The sequence below is a fragment of the Lathamus discolor genome, chromosome 10 (genome assembly GCF_037157495.1).
Source record: "Lathamus discolor isolate bLatDis1 chromosome 10, bLatDis1.hap1, whole genome shotgun sequence".
NCBI classification, from domain to species: Eukaryota; Metazoa; Chordata; class Aves; order Psittaciformes; family Psittacidae; genus Lathamus; species Lathamus discolor.
In genome coordinates this window covers 7966605-7988637 of record NC_088893.1, presented here as the reverse complement: position 1 = coordinate 7988637, position 22033 = coordinate 7966605, and the positions used below count along the sequence as shown (strand labels likewise).

General features: G+C 56.2%; 2 protein-coding genes across 19 annotated transcripts in view; both read right to left on the bottom strand.

Moving 5' to 3' along the window:
- ANKHD1 (ankyrin repeat and KH domain containing 1) overlaps window positions 1–7092 on the bottom strand; it is a 104153-nt gene extending 97061 nt beyond the window's left edge. For 6 of the 17 annotated variants that reach the window (XM_065690486.1, XM_065690488.1, XM_065690497.1 and 3 more), the window contains exon 1: window positions 6591–7089. In XM_065690486.1, coding sequence (XP_065546558.1) covers window positions 6591–6866 — 276 coding nt within the window. In that variant the 5' untranslated portion in view covers window positions 6867–7089. Of the gene's footprint in view, window positions 1–6590 lie in introns of all 17 variants that reach the window. The other 11 variants (XM_065690495.1, XM_065690496.1, XM_065690502.1 and 8 more) reach the window with 5 other exon arrangements.
- Window positions 4679–20093, bottom strand: SLC4A9 (solute carrier family 4 member 9). 2 transcript variants are annotated; one of them, XM_065690504.1, is made up of 22 exons: window positions 19798–20093; window positions 18258–18418; window positions 17907–18056; window positions 17716–17777; window positions 17483–17640; window positions 15866–15953; window positions 15442–15596; window positions 14726–14842; window positions 14333–14507; window positions 13962–14095; window positions 13576–13847; window positions 12845–12900; window positions 12573–12755; window positions 12331–12444; window positions 11591–11752; window positions 11216–11394; window positions 10919–10991; window positions 9560–9628; window positions 8573–8746; window positions 8023–8178; window positions 7807–7882; window positions 4679–5537 (listed from the first exon to the last, which is right to left on the bottom strand). In XM_065690504.1, the coding sequence occupies exons 1-21, from the start codon at window positions 20049–20051 to the stop codon at window positions 7832–7834; spliced, it is 2943 nt and encodes a 980-aa protein (XP_065546576.1). In that variant the 5' UTR covers window positions 20052–20093; the 3' UTR covers window positions 4679–5537; window positions 7807–7831. The 2 variants fall into 2 exon arrangements, with proteins under 2 accessions (XP_065546576.1, XP_065546577.1); XM_065690505.1 differs by lacking the exon at window positions 9560–9628.
- Window positions 20094–22033: the final 1940 nt, after the last annotated feature.

Sequence of the window (22033 nt, the reverse complement as noted above, 5' to 3'; positions counted from 1 at the left end):
GATGCTTCAGAAGAGCTAAAGATGAAAAGAAGTTTGAGAAGAATCTGCAAGATTCAGTTAAAGCAGAGGGGGTGGAGAAATACAGAAACTTGCTATTAATAGGGTATACGAAGAGGTTATAGCTCAGACAAGCATGTAACCCTAACTAAATGAACTCTTGTATCCAAATATTAATTCACTTGTACCCCTTTTCCCTCTTATTCAGAGGAAGCATGGGTTTATAATATAGACTACAATACAAGGTTGCTACAAAAAAACATTATAATTTGAAAGGTAAACTAATTTAATAGTTTATCACAGAACTCCAAGTCATATGAGGAATCAATGAGAAAGTTTCTATAATATAATCCCTGGAGCCAAGCACTTGGCTCACAAAAAAATCCCAAATTTATAGAGTACTTAAACAAATCACTGTTTTTTTAAGTTTTGCTCAAAGTATAGAATCATAGAATAGTTAGGGTTGGAAAGGACCTTAAGATCATCTAGTTCCAACCCCCCTGCCATGGGCAGGGACAACTCACACTAAACCATGTCACCCAAGGCTCTGTCCAACCTGGCCTTGAACACTGCCAGAGATGGAGCATTCACAACTTCCCTGGGCAACCCATTCCACTGACTCACCACCCTTACGATAAAGGACTTCTTCCTTATACCCAATCTAAACTTGCCCTATTTTAAGTTTTAACCCGTTACCCCTTGTCCTATCACTGCAGCCCTTAGTGAAGAGTCCATCCCCAGCATCCCTGTAGGCTCCCTTCAGATACTGGAAGGCTGCTATGAGGTCTCCACACAGCCTTCTCTTCTCCAGGCTGAACAGCCCCCACTTTCTCAGCCTATCTTCACATGAGAGGTGCTCATCCTTGTGATGCCTTGAGAGGCCCCTGATCATCCTTGTGGCCCTCCTCTGGACTTGTTCCAACAGTTCCATGTCTTTTTTATGTTGAGGACACCAGAACTGCACACAATACTCCAAGTGAGGTCTCACAAGAGCAGAATAGAGGGGCAGGATCACCTCCTTCAACCTGCTGGTCACCCTCCTTCTGATGCAGTATCCTGCGATACTGTGAGCAAAAGGACTTCAGATGGTGTCTGCATGGTACAAGGGCTGCTAGTAGGAAATAAAGTATCCACAGAAGGAAAATAAAAGCACCCTATGGAAGACTGAAGCTTCAGAGATCAACTTAAACACTGAGATCTGCACACAGCCCTCACACAAGATGCACAAGTTATTTTTCTTGTTTCGTTAAGTTTTAAGTGAGAAACAAACCTAAGAAAGGTCCTTTTTCTACATGTAAGTCAGACTTGCCTCTGTTTTAAATCCAAGAGTCACTTTTACCCTGAACAGCTTGATACTTCTAAGGAATCTTCATGCATGTTACAAGAACTCAAATGACCTGCTAAGATCAAAGCTATGCAGCCTCCTCACCTGTAGGGTCTAAACCCCTGGTTTGAACTCCTCCAACAAGCAGCCAACTCAGTAATGTGGCTGCTCCCAACTTTAAAGGGCAGGCCACATGTGCAGAAGAAAAGGACTCCCTGTATATTGCCCTTCTCTCCACACTCACCCTTCATCAGAGTGAACATCACAAGGATAGTTTGAGCTCTAAGCACAGCACCATCCAGCTGTCCTCACAGCTGTACTGCAGGATCCTCTGACATGAGGAGAGCATCCCACTGTCAAGCCCACAGGGGAGCAGCTAGGTAGCCCCAATTTGAACCAGAACACAAGGACTCGTGGCTTACCAGCTGTAGCCTGGCCTTGCATTAATGCTCAAATAAGCCCTTCTTCCCCACCCCACACTGTAACTAATTGACTGGTGAAGCCTATGTGCAAATTTGTAACTCAATATAGATGTTCTGCTAAATTTGGTGGATGTCTCCTTACCAAGGGGCAGCACCACATATTTATGTAATTACACAGTAGTATTTCGCATCTTTACTTTCTACACCTATCATTAGAAAACGGTTGCTGACATTTATTTTAGGTCATGTACTCAACTGGGTCAAGCTGCATTAAAGGGAAGCTAGAGTTTTGTAATAAACTTTGGAAATCAGTTAATTTTAAAAGGTTATTGAATAGTAAGTGTTACCCACAACCAGATAGATTGTTTCTGGCTACCCTACGCCAGACTTTCAAAGTTACTGAGATATCTACCACGATTTTTCCAGGAATTAAATACCAAGTCAGGCTGGGAATGAACAAACACCCTACTACTAATTAGGTTTCTGAATCCTTCAGCATTACATCTCAATACCTTTGGATCCATTAACCCTCCATGTATTCTAATCAGTGAATAATTCTTCAAGAGAATTTTCCAGTTTGTTCCATCTCTTAATCCTTGCACTTTGAAAGAGCTACTCAAAGGAAGAAAAACATTAACTGCTAAACTGAAACTTACATTTTTTCAGAGAAAAGGCTTTTCTGCCTAATATTATCTACCAGAATTTACATCAGCTTTTTGAATTACTATTCCTTATGGTCAAGAGAATGCTGCCATTTATATTAATTCAAATATAATACAGAAAAAATGAAATGTATAAGGATTAATCTAAGAAGTCAAAGCTATACAACATATGTCATTTAAGAAGCAGCGCCATGTTCAGCAGGTTCACATAGCAACGACTTTAACAGACTACACTGCCAATTTAAAACAACTACCTCACTATTTACTCTGAATTCAAAACCCAGTTTAAAAATTAAGAGAACTCAGATTTATGGGGGGGTGAAGACAAAGCCCCAAACAAAATCTCCAAGTACTGAATCTGGAGTACATGCCATTCAGCTATTAATTCTACTCATCACAGGAGGTAGGTTATGTCTAATTTTTAATTATGCTTTATGTAAATATCCCCAGAGGCTTATGCAATAGGTACAGGCTTAAGTAAGGCAAGCTGATGGAGGCAGGCAGCCTGTTCTGGAGAGGGAAGCTGAGAGCTGAGCTGACTCCATAGCCAAGAGGTGGGTGAGCTCCAGTTGCCATTGAAGTCCTCCAAAACCCTGAATCACAGAACACAAGAGACTTGCTGCATTGATAAGCTCACCACCAAAAGCCACTTACGGAACTGAGCTCCAAGCTCTGGTACTTCTGCCAGCACAGCTGGCTTCTCCTACTTGATTTACAACAGATCAGCAAACCACACAATCCTGTGAGCACTAACACTGCCATATTTATCACCTGCTTCAAGTCTCTATTTGTACAGCCCAGTTGTCTGCCACAATGGTTTTTGATAAGAACCCCTGTGCTCTGTGGCCAGAAGCTCTCAACCACCAAGGACCCGATGGACCTCATCTACACACACTATTAATCACCACCCTGCCAGCACACCTTCACCTTGACCTACAGGCTTCACAACTAGAATGGAGGAGGCTGTTTAATGCTCATGCCTATGGCACCACTTTAAGTGCCATCAAAATTCACAAGGAGCAGCAGTAATACACTTAAAATTACACCAAGATCTCACGCTAAATAAGTTGCAGGTAGTGTCCAAACCCTGATCAAGCTTAGAAGGCAACTATCTACACCTAGGTCAAAACTATCTCATCTCTCAGACTTCAACCAGTGGCAAAAGCTTCTCCAAATGTCCTCTGTTTCACACAGAAAGAGCACAAAGCCTCCTGGCCTCATCCCTCCATGCCCAAAGGCATGCTTCAGCTTGCAATTGTCTCTATTTGCATGTGATAATTTTAACTGGTAATTCTAGAAAATATTCTGTACAGCTGCATTTAAATTCTACCTTACAGACCTGACACAACTCATTCATATGGGACCCACTTCAGTCCCTGCATTCCCAGCCACAGCCTGGTGACTCCCATAAGTAGGCACTAAGCTAGGAAACCAGAAAGCTTTCAGTTCTCCCCCAGTTCTGCAAGGCAGAACAAACAGTACCCTGTCTTCACCTGTAAAATGGGGACAGTGTTGTCACCATAAACTACTTGAACATCTGATACAAGAAATGCAATCTATTTCTTTAAAGTTAAGCTAAAATCTATTGCTCTTTTCATTCTTTAGATCAATACTTGATTGCATTCCTCATCCTGAGCTTCACTGGTGATTTTATTCTCTCCCTCATTTGCCATTTTGGCTAATCCAATTATTTTAGCATATTAAACTTGGACTAATACAAGGATACAAAACCTAAAAGCACTGCAGACACACAGCAGAGCCTACGGAATATTGTACCATTATTTTTATGATTTCAAAAGCAGAGGCAGGAGTACAGAACAAGGCAGGATGGCAAATACTCATTTTATTTATTTTAATTCTCCCTTCTAGTTCTCACTAATTCCACTCACTGGTAATAGATGAAGGCATACACCCAGATCAGTGACTCATGGCACAAGACCACAGTCCAAACAGTCACTGGGTTTTCAAGGCAGTGCTGTTCAAGGACTGCAGTGTTCCATCCCAAGAGTTTAACTGACTTTTCTTTGTTAAAACAAAAACCAAACCACTGGCAGCAGGTGCTTCTTTAGTTCTCATAAATACAATATCCCTCTTGGTGCTCTCATTCTCAGGCAGAGTCCAGCACCGTGCACAGACATGGGCACATCCTCCCACCCATGCCTCTTCCCCAGGTTACTTTCCACAACCAGAAACAAGACAGACCAACTCCCCAGGCAATTTCAGCTTCCAGATTAGCCCAATTCCTCAAAGTGCGTTCTGGAAATCTCCAAGTATTTTTATTCCAACCTTTTTTTATTTTCTCCTTTATTAAATATTTTCAAGCAGAAAGCTTTTCCCAGGTTTTTCAAATGAATAATTTTACTTTAACAGCTGTTTGGAAACACTTCTTTTTTTGACCTCAATGCCAACCTCCCAGACACATTATTTCTAATAGGCTGCCTTTCTTAATACTTGCTATTAGTCAAAAGACCAATAGAGCGCTTAGTAAACACCTCAGCTGCTCAATCTTCACATCCTTTAAATAATGGGGCGGGTTCAAAAGGGATAAGCTTCCAAAGCAGAGCCCTGCTCATCTTGTACAGAGCCACAAACACCGATTTCTCATCGTTTTCCAGGTTCAGTAATACTGCTTTAGTATCTTCAAACACACATTAACTCTTGACACAAAAGACATCTTGGAGAGCAGAAACTCATCAATTCTATTTACAATGGGCCTTCCAGCTCCCTGAAACAGGTATGTACTTGAAGATGTAATCTCATATCATCCTGTGCTCAGGATAGCAATCACACAAGTAAGGTTCACAAGCAACCACTCAACTGCCTGATCATCACAATTTTTGTTTAGTTAAACATCATGTTGTTAATACAATGTTTAACTCCATGAATGGGTCATAAGCAAAGTGCAAATGGGGGTCTGCATCAGTTTAATCAATTTTATTCAGGTAAGACCTGCAAGTTTGGGTCTCAGGAAGGATGGACAGAAGAGGATCCTCAAGGGAAGGCAAAAAAGGATGAATGCAGGGTCCCCTCCTTTCACTTCTTCCAAAGAAATATGGACACATACCAAAGCACCCACTCCTGGCCCCCAAAGCAAAACAGGTATGTATGGCCTCAGCTACCATCTTCTTCCTCCTGCAGAAGCACACAGAAGTACAAAACATTGGAACTGCAACAAGCTTGCAAGCACTAGCCACATTCTCCTCCTTTCCACCAAGGCTGCATAAGGGCTACAATGGCAACTGTGATCCCAAGTAGTCTTTCTAAAAGCAGAAACTTAAGGAAGTAAGATTCACCCATGGGTGCAGGATGAGTGGGCAGTAGTGACAGATAAAAGCTTTTGTTTATCTTCTCTCCCTAGGCTACATAAAACAGCAGTAGATGCACATTTACAGACCCAACAATGTTGCATTCGGGATGGGATAAGGCTCCAGGCACTCCCCCACACCCTTCCTTTCAAACTCTCTGCAGGTTTGGAAGATCGAAGGAAGACACCTCCATTACCCTCTTCCATTTTGTTGAGCAAGAAGTATTCCTATTGCATAAAAGTGTATGTGCGTGTATGTACACATATATATATATGTATAGAAATAAGGAATTTAGCAGAGCCTGGGAATCCCATATCCTTCCTCTAGAGTCCAGGGCAGCAATACCGGGGGCCGGAGCGTTTACTTTGTTCTCCGCTGGGTGGAGGATCTCACCTCCCCCTCCAAACCTGGTTCAAAGTAGAAACCACTCCTAGAGATCAGGAGGCAGCCGCACGGGAGACATCTTTCCCCCTCACTCCGCATGCAGGGAGGCAGCGGCAAGCGGAGGGCCCGACCGCCTCGGGAGGGTGCAGACGGGGCGGTACCGAGACCCCCTCCCCTCGCTCGCTCGCTCTCTTCTCCCCGGCCTCAGCACTAGGCCTGGGGCCGCCCTGCCCGTGCGGAGCCGCCGGGACCCCGCCCCCGCGGCTCCGGTGCGCCCGCTCACGCCCATGGCGGCGGGGAGGCCCGGGCCGGCGCGGGGGGAAGCGGGGTGTGGTGCGGCCCATGACCCCCGCGCCCGGTCGGGAAGGCGCCGAGCGCCCGGCTGGCGGCGGTGGGCCCGGCGCGGCGAGCGGGAGGGCGGGCAGCGGACGGCAGGGCCTGTCAGGAAGCGGCAGAGGGGAGGGGGAGGGCCGGGCCCGCCGGCGGGATCGCTCACCTCGGACACCTCGTCCTCGTCGCTGCCAGAGCCGCCGCCGCCCCCGCTCCGCAGCACGGCGGCCGCCAGCTTGAAGTCGAGGGCGGCCTCGCCAGCTGCGGGTGCGCCGGGGCCTCCCGGCCCGCCGGGCCCGGCCTCCCCGAAGAGGCGCACGGCCCGCAAGCCCAGCGGGGAAGGCCCGGCCGCGGCAGGCGGCTCGGCGGCGGGCGGCGCGCGGGGAGCGACCGAGTCGATCTCCTCGTCGCCGACGGGGGCGGCGGTGCCGTCCGTGAGCATCGCGCTGATGTGGGGCCGCTCGCAGAGCCCAGCCGTCTCCGTCCCCTCACGGCACCGCAGCAGCGCCACTAACTTCTCACACCCTACCCGGCCGCGGGCGCCGCGCCGCCCCCCCTCCCGCCGCTCCGCCCGCGCCTATTGGGCTCGCTCTGCCGACAGCGGCGCCTCATTGGCGGCGGCTCCCGTCACTCAGCATGGCGTCACGCGCTCCCAGCATGCTGCCCTGAGAGCGCACGCCGAGGCGGTTAGAGCCCGCCGCCCCGCCCCGCTCCCCCGGCCCCGCTTCCTGAACCCGCCGCCAGCCGATTGGCAGCCTGCAGCATCAGTCACGCGCCCCGCCGCAGCCGCGAGCGCCCACGGGGCGAGCTGGATGCCGGTCAAAGCGAATCCGGCAATCGCGGGTCCCGATTGGCCGCGGCGCACATCGCTCACAACGCAAGGCGGCTGGCGCCACCCCATTGGCTCCTGCTGCGCCCTGAACCCTCCTCTCCCTCGAACCCCTCGGAGGTCTCCGCGCAGCGCAGTGGCCCCGCGCCCGCCTGTCGCGCTGCACGTCCCGGTGTGCGGCCCGCCCCGTCCCTGCCCGCTCCCGCACCCGGCCCGAGGGCGGCCCGCCATAGGCTGAGCGCGCTGTCACTCCGCTCCGCCCGCTGTGACGTCACTGGCGCGGCCACGTGGCCCCTGTCACGGCCGCGGCCAGGCCCGGAGGGGCGACGGCAGCGAGCATGGTGGGGCAACGGGCAGAGACCGGAGCGGGCGGGTGGGAGGGGGCTGCGAGTCCCCGGCCCCGGGAGCAGGCGGGATGGGGCCTGCGGGCGAGGTGCTGCCCGCGGCGGGGCCGGGCCCGCATGGTGGGAAGGTCATACCGGGCCCCGGTGAGGATTACAGTCCCCAGGCTGCCCGGAGCAGGCGGCTGTCCCCAGTCCCCTCTGCCCCTCACCGTGCCCTGCGCCGCGCTTGTGAGCCTAGTTGACGGAGATGTTGATCTCTGGTCCCTGGCGATGCATCAGCTCACACTGGAGGGAGAAGGAAGAGGGCTCAGGGCTCACCGCCCTCCCACCAGGCAGCTCCGTACCCTGGCTCAGGCCGGGCTCAGCCCCGCACCAGCACGCTCAGGGGTGGCTGCGAGGGGTGCAGCACCCAGCACATCACCCACCTCCTCGCTGCTGGTTTCATCCTCCTTCCGCCTCCTGGCCTGTTTTCCCTCTGCCTCCCCCCGAGCGGTTTCAGGCAGGAGGCTGTCCAGCCAGCTCAGGTCATGCAGGGAGAACACACGCTCCAGCACCTTCCGGATCCCCACCAGGGCCAGCAGCTGGGGCCAGAGCAAATTGCGGGTCAGCATAGCACAGTGCTTGGGGCTGGCGGCCAGGGAACGGGCAGTGTGTCCCCTATCACATCCCCTCTGCCCCCGGTGGATGCCAGGGAGGTGGCATGTCACCTCTCCTGCCTTGGTCCCAAGGGATGATGCAAAGCAGTGACAGCTCCAAACCAGGAGGTGAAGGCTGGTGCCAAGCTATGAACTGCAGGGACCTGGCAGCCCCTGCGGGTCTGAGCACCCAAACATGCCTTGCCATTGCATGTGATCCCACCCATGTCTCATTCCCAGGTGGAGCACTAGGCATCACTCTGGTGATGCTCAGAGCATGTGCAGGCAGCACCCAGCCCAGCTCCAAAGCAGTGCTGCCCTGTTAAAAGGGTTCTCTTACCATCAGTGGGAAAATAATAGCAGCCACAGTGGATTTGACAACCCAGAGCAGAGCCAGGCACAGCAGCTGGATGATGGTGAAGAGGTGCACCCGGCGCAGGGGCACATGCCGGAGGTAGGCAAGGTCTGGCTGGTGCTTGGCTGGCATCAGGAGCAGCCGCGCACGGTCTGTGAGCTGTAGCGAGAGGACGGAGTGTGGGTCACACCAGCTTGCAAGCAGCTCTCACCCATCTCCCTGTTGGGCCCACAGCTGGGTAGGTTTGGTATTATTTCCACAACTCAGCCCTCCTGCCAGCTGCACTGGCCAATACCGTGATGGGTGAGTGTGAATGCAAGACAAGGGGTCCATCGCCCCAGACAGGAATCTAGAAAGGACTCAAGCTGGTCTTAAAGGGTTAACTGAGAGATGACAACCCCTGGATTCCTATCCCTGCCTGCAGAAAACTGCTGCTGTCTTTGCCAGAGCTCAACCCCGGATTCCCCAAGCAGACTGAAGGAGTGAGGGGGATTCCTAGCCTGTCATCCAGAGCTGGGTAATTGCAAGGAAAATGTGCCATTTAGAGGAAAATAAAAAAAAGGTAGATATTTCTGGAGTGGGGAATTTTTTTTTCCTCTCTGTGGGTTTCTCAGCAGAGAAACAGAGCTGGTACATCAATGGCAATGCGAGCACCAAAGGACCAGCAAGTCCCAGCTCTGCCTGCAGCTCTCGGATGGGGACATCCCTTGTGGCTTTGAGAGGAAGTCTGGGTTATCCACTGGTCCTTCCACTTCTCCCAAGCCACTGTTCTGTCAGTGCAGCCGTGCTCCTCAGCATCCCAGACACCTCCCTTCCCGTCTCATCTGCACCAGGAAGGTTGCTCTCTCCCCGTGAACCCCGTGCCAGGCTGCACATCACACAGGGGCTGTGCTGCACAGTGAGAGTGGGTGTGAAGCCAGCCCAACACAGCCCCCTCCTCCCTCCCCAGCACCCTGGCACAGCCCTGCTCACCTGGATGCTGTTCAGCGCTGCCACCCCCATGTGCAGGAAGACCCCGTACAGCACCGGCATTGGTATGTGCTGCAAGACAGGGGCGAGGGTCAGCGGGGTGCGATTCCCCATGGGGGTGCCATCACTGAGCATCCTCCGCTGCATAAAACTCACATACAGCTTTTGCTTCCTTCATTTCCAACAGCCCAGTTTAATTTCATGGCTTCAACGGCTTTAACGTCTGGACCTGCTCCCAGCTACACTGCTTGTGTGGGGACATGCAGTCCTCAGAGAGGGGAAACATGTGCCAAGTTCTGGTCTCACCAGAGTGCACTAGAGGAGGAGAATCTCCTCCCTTGACCTGCAGCTCATGCTCTAGGGATACAGCTCAGCATTCAGGGGTGGGGGGTGTCTGGGCTCAAGCACACATGGCTGGGTCATCCTTTCTGTCACCCACCAGTCAACCCAAGTACTTCTCCTCAGGGCTGCTCTCAACCTGTTCATCCGCAGCCTATATTGATACTGGGGCTGCACCAACCCTACTGCAGGACCTTGCATCTGGCCTCACTGAACCTCTCAGGTTCACATGAGCCCATGTCCTCCAAGGTCCCTCTGGATCCCAGAGGCACTGAGGATTCCGAGAGGTATCCCTGAGGATTCCCTCAGCCTGTCAGCCGCACCACTCAGCTTGGCAAATGTGTTGAGGGTGCCCTTGGTCCCACTGGCTATGTCATTGATGAAGATATTAAATAGTATCGATGCCAGCAGGGACCCTTGGGGGGCATCACTTGTTTCTACTTGGATGTTGATCCACTGTTCCTCTTTGGATGCCGCTATCCAGCCAGTTCCTGATCCATCTAGCAGTCCATCCATCAATCCCATATCTTTCCAACTTGGAGGTAAGAATGTTGTGGGGGTCCACATCAAAGACTTTACAAGGCCATCGTCAGAGGTGAGGACAGAGGTAAAGGGACCTCCTCCTGCCCCATGTAATCCAGATGTGGCCAGGGTGTAATGGGGTGGCTCTGCCTAATGTGGCAGAGGCAACAAGTGACAGCCAACACCAGCCAGGCTCACCCTCCCATGGGGCAGTGTGGAGGGTGGTGGTGGGTGTGTTTGGGGACAGGAAGGGACCCGATGTCCATGTGGAGGTTGACACGGGCAGCAGTGTGCTGCTGTGCCCACTGTCCTGCAGTGCTTCCACCAAACCCTTCACCCAGCCCCTTCCCACACAGCACTCAGCTCCCTGTGCCTGCCAGCGAGGCTTCTGTGATGGATCCATGAGATGAACAACAGAGGGCTTGGAAACCTCCCAGCCTTACAGGATATGGCTGCCCCCTGCCTTGGACAAGAAGCCAAACCCAGCACCAGGCTTCCTACCTTGAGAATGGGTGCCATGAAGACAGAGAGTCCCGTCAGGATAAAAACAGCGATGCCTGTCAGCCTCTGCTCCCTGCAGGCACAGCACTGATGTTAGGGTGCCTGGGGTCCCCCAGGAGCCCACAGCCCACAGCTGCCCTCCCCAGGGTCCCCTCTCTGTTCAGCTTTGATGGAACCATGGCATCCCCCGGGAAACACAAGCAGCCACCAGACAGCTCAGCTGGGCAGCATGGGTATGTCATGTCCCCGTCCCCTGACTGCAGCCACAGGCAGGAGGTCCCTGGGCTCACTGTGTACCTGATGCCCAGGAACTCGGGCTGCTCGCCGGGGGCTGAGGTTGCGCTCTCCTTCCTCAGGCTCTCCATGTGCGCCAGGGAGATGACAGTGGCTGATACATACCAGGGGAGGCCAGTGGCAGAGGTGGCCACCATCAGGAGGGAGACACAGAGGAGGTCCAGGTGAAAGCCTGCTCCTTTCTGCAACAGGAGAGGCAGCAGAGCTGGGGATGAGGCATCTCCTCAGCAGCGTCAGAGGGGCACAGTGCGGTCTGCCCACCTTGCCAATGGGTCAGAGTGCTGCTCTCCCTTTGGCTGTGCCCAGACCCTTGGGGTCCAGCCTATACTTGGATCCACCTTGTTGGCTGGGTCTTGCCTGTCCCATGTCCCCACTCACCTGCAGCTTGTACTCCCTGCGGTTAAGGATGACAGCCGTGATCTGCTGGTCCATGAAGATGAGGATGGTGACAAGGACAGCAGGCACCACAGACACCAGGCAGACCCACCATGGGTTGGCTCCAAAGGGGGAGATGATCCAGCCCCGTTCTGGGTTTGTGGGCTGTGCAGAGAGCAGAAGGGTCATGGCAGTTCCCACCTGCCTGCAGGGTCTGCAGCCCATCTGTGTGACAGGACCAGCCCCAGGGGTGCTCCACATGGGAAGAGGAAGAGCATCATCCCTCACCCTGGGGATGATGCAGGACAGCGTGACCCACCAACCCACCCCAAGGCAGAGCAGGCGGCTGCTCCTGAGCATCCCAAGCCAAAAGCTGGGCACGTGCCCGGGGAGCAGGTGAAGGACATGGCACTGGGCGTTGATGATGGCAAATCCAGGGAGGTGGTGGTGAGCACAGGCTGCTCTGAGGTGCTGCCAGCCGCGCTCCACACCCAGGGTGGGGAGCCCAAGCCTGGGCTTGAGCTTGTGGCTCCTGCTCCAGCCTGAGCTGTACCATGACGTGGTTTGTGCAGGACCAAGCCAGGCTGTTTACAAAGCATGGGACCTGCTGTAGTTCAACCCCTTCTTTTGCTGGGGCACAACCTGCATCCCTATAGGGCTGGACCCATGAACAGCAGCAACGTGGCAGGATGGCTACTGTGGGGTACACAGACCCACCCCCTGCAAAAACACCCCATCAGCACCTTCAGCTCACTGGGGACAAGGAGCTTGGGAGTCTCCAGGCCCAGGGTGGCATCGACGGCGCAGAAGGCCAGGATGGCCAGGATGATGGCAAAGTCGCTCACCAGCTTCCGCACCTGCAGACGGAGGCGGCTTGACCTGGGCTGCCCAGGGTGAGGGGCTGGCCCAGAGCACCCCTAGGTCACAGCACCCAGAGCCATCCCCACCCCACTGGGAGGGGTGGCTGAAGGGTGCTCGTGCTCACCCCTGCAGGGAAGTAGCGGCTGCTCCTGAAGCGCTTGAGTGCAGAGCAGGAGAGGAAGGTGCCCCCGAAGAGCAGGAAGGAGATGAGGGTGACATCGGGCACGTACGGGCAGCTTGTCCCCAGGAGCTGCCCTCCCCGCTCCAGGCACTGGCTCCTGCTCAGCCCAGCAGGGGCTGCGGGAGGCTGCAGGGACAGGGCAGGTGGCAAGGAGGGGCCATGGGCACCTTGGGCCCCCAGCCCCTTGCCTGCCTGCCGGAGAGCAGGGGCTGTACCTGCTGGGGTGGCAGTGCTGATGGGAGCGGTGTGCTGTTCCCTGCGGAGCTGTGACCTGCAAGGGATGATGGGGTCAGGGTGCTAGCACCATGGGCACACTCCTTCAGGGATGACTGGCACTGTGCTGCCGTCAGGAAGGCTCCCCAGGCTCTCCCCAAGGGCTCAGGGTGCTGGATGGGGCCCTATGGGACTCCTGAGGCCCCAGCACTGGCTGGTGCTCAGGAAACACCAAGAGGGAAGCTTCTGTGAAGGGCTTCATGAAGCACCAGCAGCACCCTTGGCCCCAGGCTGGTGCTTTTGGTACATGGTGTTTCTGGTACACAGTGCAGGATTAGTGTGGACACATCTTCAGGCCCTAGGTCGCACCCTCTGATTTATGGACTGGGCTAGAAACAGCAGTGCAAACCCAGCGGTGCAAACCCACCCACTAAATGGCCACCTCCAGCCCCTGGCATCCCCCCTCCAAGAGCCACAGGATCTGGATCAAGGCTCTCTGTGCTCCTGGCACTGCAATGCCCAGTGCCTGGGCAGTGCCTGGAGGTAGGAAGGGGTGGACAGAATGTATGGAGGGGAATGAAGGAAGGTGCTGATGTGGTCCAGCAGTCAAGGATGGGGCTGAGCCACCACCTCCTCCAGCACCTTCTCCCATCTAGCTGGGTAGCTGGGTCCCAGTGAAGCCCCATGCAGCCGTCCCCTGCTCCCCACCAGCCAAGTGGCTGTTTGGGCTCACCGGGGCTGGACAAGTTGCAGACACAGCTGTAGGAGGTGACGTTGTCCAGCCGGTACTGCCAGTTGATGGGGAAGGTGTCTGCCAGGCTCAGCATCTTCTTCAGGGAGTCGTAGATGAATATCAAGCTGATGAGGGCGCAGAAGCCTTCCTCGGTGAAGCGGGTGAAGTACCGCACCAGGTGACTGGCCTCGGTGGCCACCAAAACCACACCAAAAAAGGCCACCCAGAGCCCAATCCAGAGGCGAAACTCCAGGTAGTGCAGGCTGTGGTCCCTGGTGGCAAGGGTGACCTCAACACTCAACAGTGACACCCTCCTGGCATGATGGTGTCCTGTGCCCCAGCCAGGGGACAGTGGGCCAAGGGACCATCTCTGGCAGGGCACTTACTGGCTGAAAGAGAAGAGGAGGCGCTCGAAGACCAGCATGGGGCCAGTGCTGCTCAGGATAGTGAGGGGCTGGCCAGAAAAGAGGCAGAAGACAAAGCCGGCAAAGGCTGTGCCCAGGAAACTCTCCAGCACCCCCTGAAACACAGGGAATGGGTACCAGGCACAGGGGACAACAGTCCTGAGCCTGTCCCCAGCAGCAGCACCGCTGCCCACACCTCCCTCGGTGCTCAGGGTCAGTGCCCGGGGGCTGCAGAGGCCCGGGAAGGGCACAGGATCCAGGTGATGTTCAGGATGCCCCGAGGCTCACCAGGTAGTGATGGGCACCCGTCAGACCCATGGGGCTGGTGCAGGGTACCTTGTGGCTGCACTGACCTGCATGTTGGCAGTGGCGTCTCCCAGCATGCCCCCAAAGGTGATGGCGTTGGTGACTGTGGCCAAGTAGATGTAGAGCACTGCTGAGAGGCACTGGGGGTGCAGGGCGTCGGAGAAGTCACTGCCATACCATGGCGCCTTCCTCCGGATGTCCCGCATCAGCCCCCCAAAAAGCCTGGGACAGCACAGGGACATCTCAGAGCAGGCCCCCCACATTGGCCATCACCCCCCAGCACTGCTGCAGGGCAGGGGACAGTCCCTTCCCTTGGGACCAGCCCAGAGGGGTTTGGACGTGGTGGCCCCATGTGCTGGGGAGAGGCAATGCCCTGCCCCAAATTCAACACCCTGCATCCTGCTGCACATCCCACCTCCCGCATCCTTCCAGGCACCCACCTGCCTGTCCTCTCCAGCTCCTCTCCAGTGCATGGGTGCTCCAGGTTGGCTCTGTTTCCTCCTGCTGCTGTGTCCCCATTGCTGTGGGACTGCCGGTCTGGTGGGTGCACTGCAGTCCTGTGGCAGAGCAGAGCATGAGACAAGGTTGGAGCCCTGGGGAGCCAGCTGCATCTAGGGGATGCTATGAGGGAACATGGAGGCTGGAGGGGGGACAGGGGTGCAAGCAGGGATGGGAGGACCTCATGTGTCCCCTGATAATGAGGAGGAGAAACATCTGGAGGAGGAGGATGAACTCTATGACATTCATGTTTCGTCCCAACCCAACCATGATCTCCAGCAAGCTGTGGAGCCAGATCTCACAGGACTGCTTTTCATGGAGGAGTTGGGAAGAGACAGAAGGGTGCAGCTCAGAGGACGACTTTCCCATCTCAGTGTGGAAGCTCTGCATTCCCAGCAGCTCCTGCCTGAAGGGCATAGGGGGTGGTTTTGCCATCCCCTCCCAAGTGAGACAGCAGGACTAACAGCAGCAGGGACCAGAGCTGTGCTCATTGGCTTGGTCGGAGGGTCTTGACTGGAAGGACCTCACTGGCAAAGGTTGGTTCCTGCATGGCTTCATCCCCAAGGAGATGGAGATTCCACTGTCATGGGCAGAGGTCTCCACATGGGATACGGCAGAGGGGTCTGGCCAAGATTGTGGGTCCCTCCCTCCAGCCTACCTCCTATGCAGGGATGGCAGATAGCTCGGTGGAGGGATTCGGGCATTGAGGTCCCATTTGCCTGGAGGAAGCACTGTCAGCTCATCCAGGAACGCCTCCATCCCTGCAATGAGGTCCCCTCGGTGCTCAGCCTGCCGGGCAACACTTTGGAAGAGCTGTGGGGAGAACGTGGTTTAACTACCATGTTCCTGCATTTGGGCGCTCGGAGCCTTCCTCCCATCCTGTAGCCATCACCAAGAAAGGCACCCGTCTACTTCTGTGCACCAGGTGCACCAACCCCAGAACTTTGCTTTCTTATCCTGGGTAAGGGAGGCCCCAGCTCACCCCTTCCTCTGACTCCTCTGCTGTAGCCTGCAGAGAAGAGGAGCCCCGATGTCCTCAGCCTCCCAGCCCATCCCACCCATGGGTGCTGCACCAGGCTCACCTCATCTGTCAGCAGTGTAGCCATGGCCCTGCCAACCTCATGGTAGGCTTTCTCTTTGGCTTGGGGACCCAGCAGAATGAAGAGGAACCTGTGGGTGGGACAGAATATCTCCTGAGCAGCCACCTCGTTGTTGGGGGATGCTTCTCCCAGGGGAGACCATGGTGCTGTGGGGATGCTGGAAATGGTGACTGGGCAAGCTTGCGGGGCTTGAGATCTGGGATGGGGCTGTCTGTGTGGTCCTGCTTATGGGAATGCTGCTCACAGGCAGGATGCAGCAGTGTTAGCACTGGAAGGAGAGCTTGCAGGCTGCAGGGGCAGCAGGTTTGATAGGACAGCCAGGAACATGGAGGAGATTGGAAAGAGGGCTCAGAGTCCTTGAAGGAATGTGGCTAAAATCTCACCCTTCAGAGGGTCCTGCAAAATAATGTGGTCTGCAGAGGGACAGCCCATCCAAATACTTAACCAAACCCGCTACTCCTTTTCAAAACTGGCAAAACCAGTTACCATCCTGGTGCCCTGAGGCTGCAGTGATTGTACCCCAGGCAAACCTCCAGCGAGGTAGGAAAACTCCTGTGTCAGCAAGAATGGGGCTGAAGGTGATTTAACAGAACCAGTACAGCCCTGACATGTGGCATCGGTGCTGGAGGCCTCCCGGAGCCTGCTCTGAGGGGTCAGGAGGTGATGATACCCACCTGGGACTGCTCTCACCCAGGCATCTTCAGAAAGGCAATGGGAAAACCTTAAGATCCTAGAGATGGACCTGGGTGGGAGATAGCTCTGGGATGGAGGCTGTTACCACGGGGACAGCCCAGTGCGGCTCACAAAGTGGATACCACTAGGGAAAGGGATGCATAGGGACAAACTCTCCTTCCCCTCCTGTCTGGGGAAGGAAAATACAGGGCAAGGGGTTGTTGTGAGCCACTCAAGACCCGGGGGGGTTCCCCGGGGACCTGCCACCCATCTCCCACCAAGGAGAGAGCTGGAGGTGGATGGATGTCCTGCTCCATCCAGCTCCCGGAGGACCAGTGCTCTGGGCAGAGTGACCAGGAGGTGGCAATGTCCCTCCTGATCCCTGCCTGCCTCCTCCACACGCTCCCTAAGGAAGTGCTCAGCTCTAGGGGCAGACTGACCATTTCGGCTTAAGGCTTCAGACGATATATCCCGCAACCATGGAGGAACACCTTCCGCCCTGCTCCTTTCCCCCTGCACGAACAGTGCCACAGGAGCCACCCCAGCCCTCGGTAGTGTGTCATGGGCAGCGGGAGGGCAGGAGGCTCCTGCAAACCTCTTCCCAGACACAAGCCCCTGTGCTCTGGCACAGCACATGGGGAGCACCCACACCCGTCTAAGGAGGACAGTGAATGCAGAGCTAGGTGAAGATAACCCAGGGGACGTCCCCCCCAGGCTCCCAGCAGATGCTCTACTCTCAGCCCATCCGCAGGATGCTACTAAGGAGCTGGGAAAAGCAGAAGGGGAAGTAGTGAGCGATGGTTCTGGAGCTGTGTGGCACTGGGTGCTGTACCCTTTGCTTTTGCCAAGCAAAGCCCTGTCCTGGATGGGTGGGAGCGGGGACAGGGATGAAGAGGGGTGCAGGGCCCTCAGCCACACTCCATTTACCTGCTGGGGAGAGCAACTTCAGCCAGTGAGCCAAGGGCCACTGCTTGCCTGAGGCGGATGAAGGCGGTGAAGGGCTTCTCCAGGAATTCAGCCTCCCCAACAGCAATGTGGGCAGCCTCAGAGCCTGGCGGGACCTTCTTCTTAAATCGGTTTCTCAGCTGCAAGGAAAGGGATGCAGTGCTGGGCACTTGGGATGCAGCAGCTGCCCTCAGCCAAGCTTCTTCCTGCCTTACCTGCTCCTTAAGAGGTGTTTCAGAGAGCCGTGCTCCGGGCTCAGCCCAGCTTTTGGCCTTTCCTGCAAAGAAAGGCAACAAGCAGCAGAATATACATGCAAGGGAAGAGCCAGCAACCATGTGTGCACTGTATTGCTGGTGGCAGTGGAGGATGCCTGGTGTGAAAAGTGTGTGGCCACTCTTGTGCCTACCTCTGCAGGGAGCCAGGCAAAGCTGGGTGAGCAGCCGCAGTGGGGACTGGGTGTGCTGGTGCCGGGGCTGGAGCAGCAGCAGGGCTGCCAGGCGCTCCCGCAGCTCTGGCTGCAGCTCCGCTCCCTCGGGCTGCCCGGAAAGAGCCTTGTCTGCAAAGGGATGGGGAGAGCCCTGAGTCCCTCTGGATCGCTGCCCGCTGCAGGGCTGCCGGGGGGAAAGGCAGCAAACAGCCACACAAGACACCTGCCTATTGCGCATCGGCACATTTATATAGATATATATATATAAATACAGAGATCTCTATAAAGACCAGCCCACCGCAGGAGGTGACCCTCGCATTCCCCATGTACCAATTATTTCCTTGAAACTGGGGGCATCCAGGTCCAGGAGCAGAGTCCCCTTCTGCAGGCACGTCCTGAGCTGGAAGAGGCTGTGCAGGGGGAGGGCCGGGACGTGGGGTGCACTCCATCGCTCACCACCATCCTCCACCTTCTCCTCGAACTTTATCCACCTGCCAGGGGAGATGTGAGGGTCAGAACAGAGTGCTGTGCCCTGGGGCAGGCAGTGCTGTGCCCTGTGCCAGGAAGTGGGATCTGCAGCTTCGGTCTACCATAAGCTTGGCATGAGACTGGCACAGACAGAGAGGGGTTTGGGGGTTCAGAGGGGGCTGCAGTGGGCTCATGGAGCAGGGGCAGATGGGCAGCCTCAGTGGTCACATCCCCTTTGCTGCTGACCCACACCTTGCCCCGATCCCCTGATCAGGGGATTTCACCAGTCCTGGGATCACAGAAGCGTTTATGTTTGAAGGGACCTTCACAAACCATCCAGCTCCAACCCCTGCCACGGGCAGGGACACCTTCCACTGGAGCAGCTTGCTCCAAGCCCCTGTGTCCAACCTGGCCTTGAGCACTGCCAGGGATGGGGCAGCCACAGCTTGTCTGGGCACCCTGTGCCAGCACCTCAGCACCCTCATCATAAAACATTTCTTTCCCGTGTCCACCTAAATTTATCCTTGCCCTTTGTCCCGTCACTACAGGCCCTGGTAAAAAGTCTCTCTCTTTCTTATAAGCTCCATTTATATGCTGAAAGGTCTTGGTATGGTCTCCCCTTCAGGAGCCTTCTCTTCTCCAGGCTGCCCCAGCCCAGCTCTCTCAGCCTGGCTCCAGAGCAGAGCTGCTCCAGCCCTCGCAGCATCTCCATGGACTCGCTCCAACAGCTCCACGTCCCTCTTGTGCTGCTGCCCCGGAGCTGGATCAGGACTGCAGGGGGGTCTCCCCAGAGCCCAGCAGAGGGGCAGGATCCCCTCCCTTGACTGCTGCTCACGCTCTGGGGGTGCAGCCCAGCACACGGGGGGTTCTGGGCCCAAGTGTTCACTGAAGCTGGGTCATGTCCCATCTGTCACCCAAGTGGCAAGGACCCCCCAAGTCCTTCTCTGCATGGCTGCTCCCAACCCACCCATCCCTAGGCGGGGCTGGGGCTGGGGCTTGGCCTGCTGGTCACCATTGTCCCCAGCCAACCTGCCCTGACCTACCCACCCAGTCACCTCCAGAGACCTGCCAGGCAGACAGATCTGGGCAGAAACAAAGCACCATCCCAGCCTCAGCTAAGCTGCTGGAGCCTTGCAGAGGCAGCAAAGGGATGAGCAGAAGCCAGGGCACTGTGCCCATACAGGATCACTGCCTGCGCCCTGCTGACACCCTGCCCTCTCTTGTGAAGCAAGTCACTAAGCAGAGCACAGGCACTGCACACATTGCTATGGGCAGAGGGTGGTGAGCAGCCCTGCTTTGGGGCTGATGTGAGGAACCACCGGCCTTCAAAGATGCTGTGGGCTCCATCAGGGCAGCATCTCCTAATGCTTTGAGAGGCTGGGCTTCTCAAAGCATCACCTACCTGGCTGTCTCTCTCCACTCCAGCCCTTCTGGGGTGCTGAGGAGCTGGTTGAGCTGGATGAAGAGCAGTGGACAGGCAGTATCCCTCCAGTCCTCCTGTTGCAGGGCAGCTGCTGGGGCTGTGCTGGAGGGGAAGATGCTGCAGCCAAAAGCCTGATAGGGAGCTTCATGGTTCCCCTCCTCTGGTCTGGGCTGTGAGCTGGCATCTGCTGTCTGGAGAGCCACGGTGTCCACCCCAGGCACGTGGGCTCGCATGGCCACCAGCACCCACAGCCACACGTGTGGGCTCCCCTCCGGAGTTGCCGGCACTTGCACGATCCCACTCATCCCACACCTTATAAAAGCTGCAAACCAGTTTCAACTGGCCACAAACCAGCGCATGGGAGCCAAGCCCAAAACAACAACCTCACAACACCAGGGCCACTCAGGGGTCCCAGTGTAGCTGGCTCCTGCCACCACGGCCACCTGCCTGGGCCAGAGTCCAGCGGAAGCCCCTGCCTCCTTCTAGCGACCCGCATGGACCATCTGCACTGGTCCATGGGGAGCAGCATGTCCCCAAACCCTCCTGCACCCCCTCCTGCACCCCACAAGGCTTTGACGAAGGGATGGTACGGCCAACCCCGGGCAGCATTGGTGCTGTGTCCCTGGCAGGAGGGGTGGCACAGCCCCATGACAGGTCTTCCTGGGAAAGGGGATGTGAGGACGTGTGTTGGGGAGGGATGTGTCACATCTGAGCAAATCCAGAGTGGGGTAAAACCGGGCTGCCAGTGACAGGGCTCATGGCAAGGGCCGGGAGCAACGTCAGGACTGTGGCCATCCGGGCGTGAGAACAGCACCACAAAGGCTGCAGCGGATGTTGCAGCGTGTGCCAGGGGAAGGATGCGGGCAGAGCTGCTCCCTGTCGAGCACGGGGGGATGGCACGGCCAATACGGTGCCACCAGCCAGAAGCAGCACCCTGCGTGTGCTTTGCCTGCAGCTTGCCCACCACCAGCACCGGCACCAGCACCGGGCTTGGCTCCCGTGGCTCTGTGCAAACAAACAGCCGAGCTGTGTGCAGTGCAAACACGGTGGCAGGCAACACAAACACCAGCCCGGCGTGGGCAGGTTGTGCTGGAACCCACCGGCCCCAGGCAGCATTCAGTCCGGCACAGGGCCAGTGGCCATGCAGGAGTCACGTTTTGGGTCAGAGAGAGTGGTCCGTCGGTGCTGGTCCGTGTCTCAGGGAGGACGGGCTGGCAGCTGAGGCTGAGGAGAGGATGGTGCTGGATCCAGCCCCAGGGGAAGTGGGGATACAATTCTCCACATCAACCTCACTGTCCAGAGCTACAACCAACCTCCCCCTCCATGCTCATCCTCTGCCCCATAGCTGACTCCTAGGGCTCCTTCCAGTCCCAGCCCCAGCAGCTATTTCGTCCTGCCCCCCTTTAGTGCAGGCAGAAGGGGTGAAGGCATCGAAGGCATCCCCTAGCCGTGCAGCACTGGGTTTGGGTTAAGCCATCCCTGGCTCATTGGAGACTCCCAGGCACAGAGTGGGAACAGGGCAGTGGCAGGGGGTGGGGGGTGTTGGGGCTGAGGTGGGGACTGGGGTCAGCATCTGGGTCCTGCTTTGCCACGTGCCACCCTTGCGGGGACAGACACTACCCATGGGGCTGGAGCCTGGCACCCTCCTCTCCCTCAGCCTTCATCCCCCAGCTGCCTGCCCCATGCTGCTGGGCTGTTTGCTCTGGGGGCACTCAAACCTTCCCAGGGGTCCACCTGTCTCTCCCTCCCCTGGGGCTGCCCCACCACAGGATGTGCATGGTTGGCAGCGGGGTGCAGCAGGAGGGCTGTGGGAGTCAGAGGGAGCAGGCAGCAGGATCCAGGCAGGAATGGCAGCTGTCACCCCTTCCCTTGCCAGATGCCAGCCCTCTGCGCCAACATCCTCCCCGGTGCTGACGTGAGCTGGTGCCTCCCTTTTCCAAGGTGCCAGGTCAGGCGCAAATGCTGCTGGTGCCACTGGCAGGGGGAAAAGCCCATCCTCATGTGCGGACCTTCCTGGGACACACATCCCTCCCCGGGGACACACCAGGGACACAGCCCCTTGCCCAGGCCACCCCGACCCCCCTCGATCTGCTGCCAGTCTGTCGGGCTGCTGATGGCCGGAGGAGGCGGAAGGAAAAACATCCAGCAAACAATTGCAAAAGTCAAGTCTGAGCAAGAAGGAGGGTGTGAGCGGGGGGTGGCCAAATCCGGTGGT

Excerpts from the sequence above, each read along its gene's own strand:
- SLC4A9 (XM_065690504.1), bottom strand. The coding sequence starts at position 20,051 with ATGCGAGCCCACGTGCCTGGGGTGGACACCGTGGCTCTCCAGACAGCA. Across the intron at positions 11,753-12,330 it reads TTGTCCCCAGTGAGCTGAAG|CCCACAAACCCAGAACGGGG; the intron begins GTGCTGATGGGG and ends CTCTCTGCACAG. Across the intron at positions 8,179-8,572 it reads CTATTATTTTCCCACTGATG|CTGCTGGCCCTGGTGGGGAT; the intron begins GTAAGAGAACCC and ends CTCTGGCCCCAG.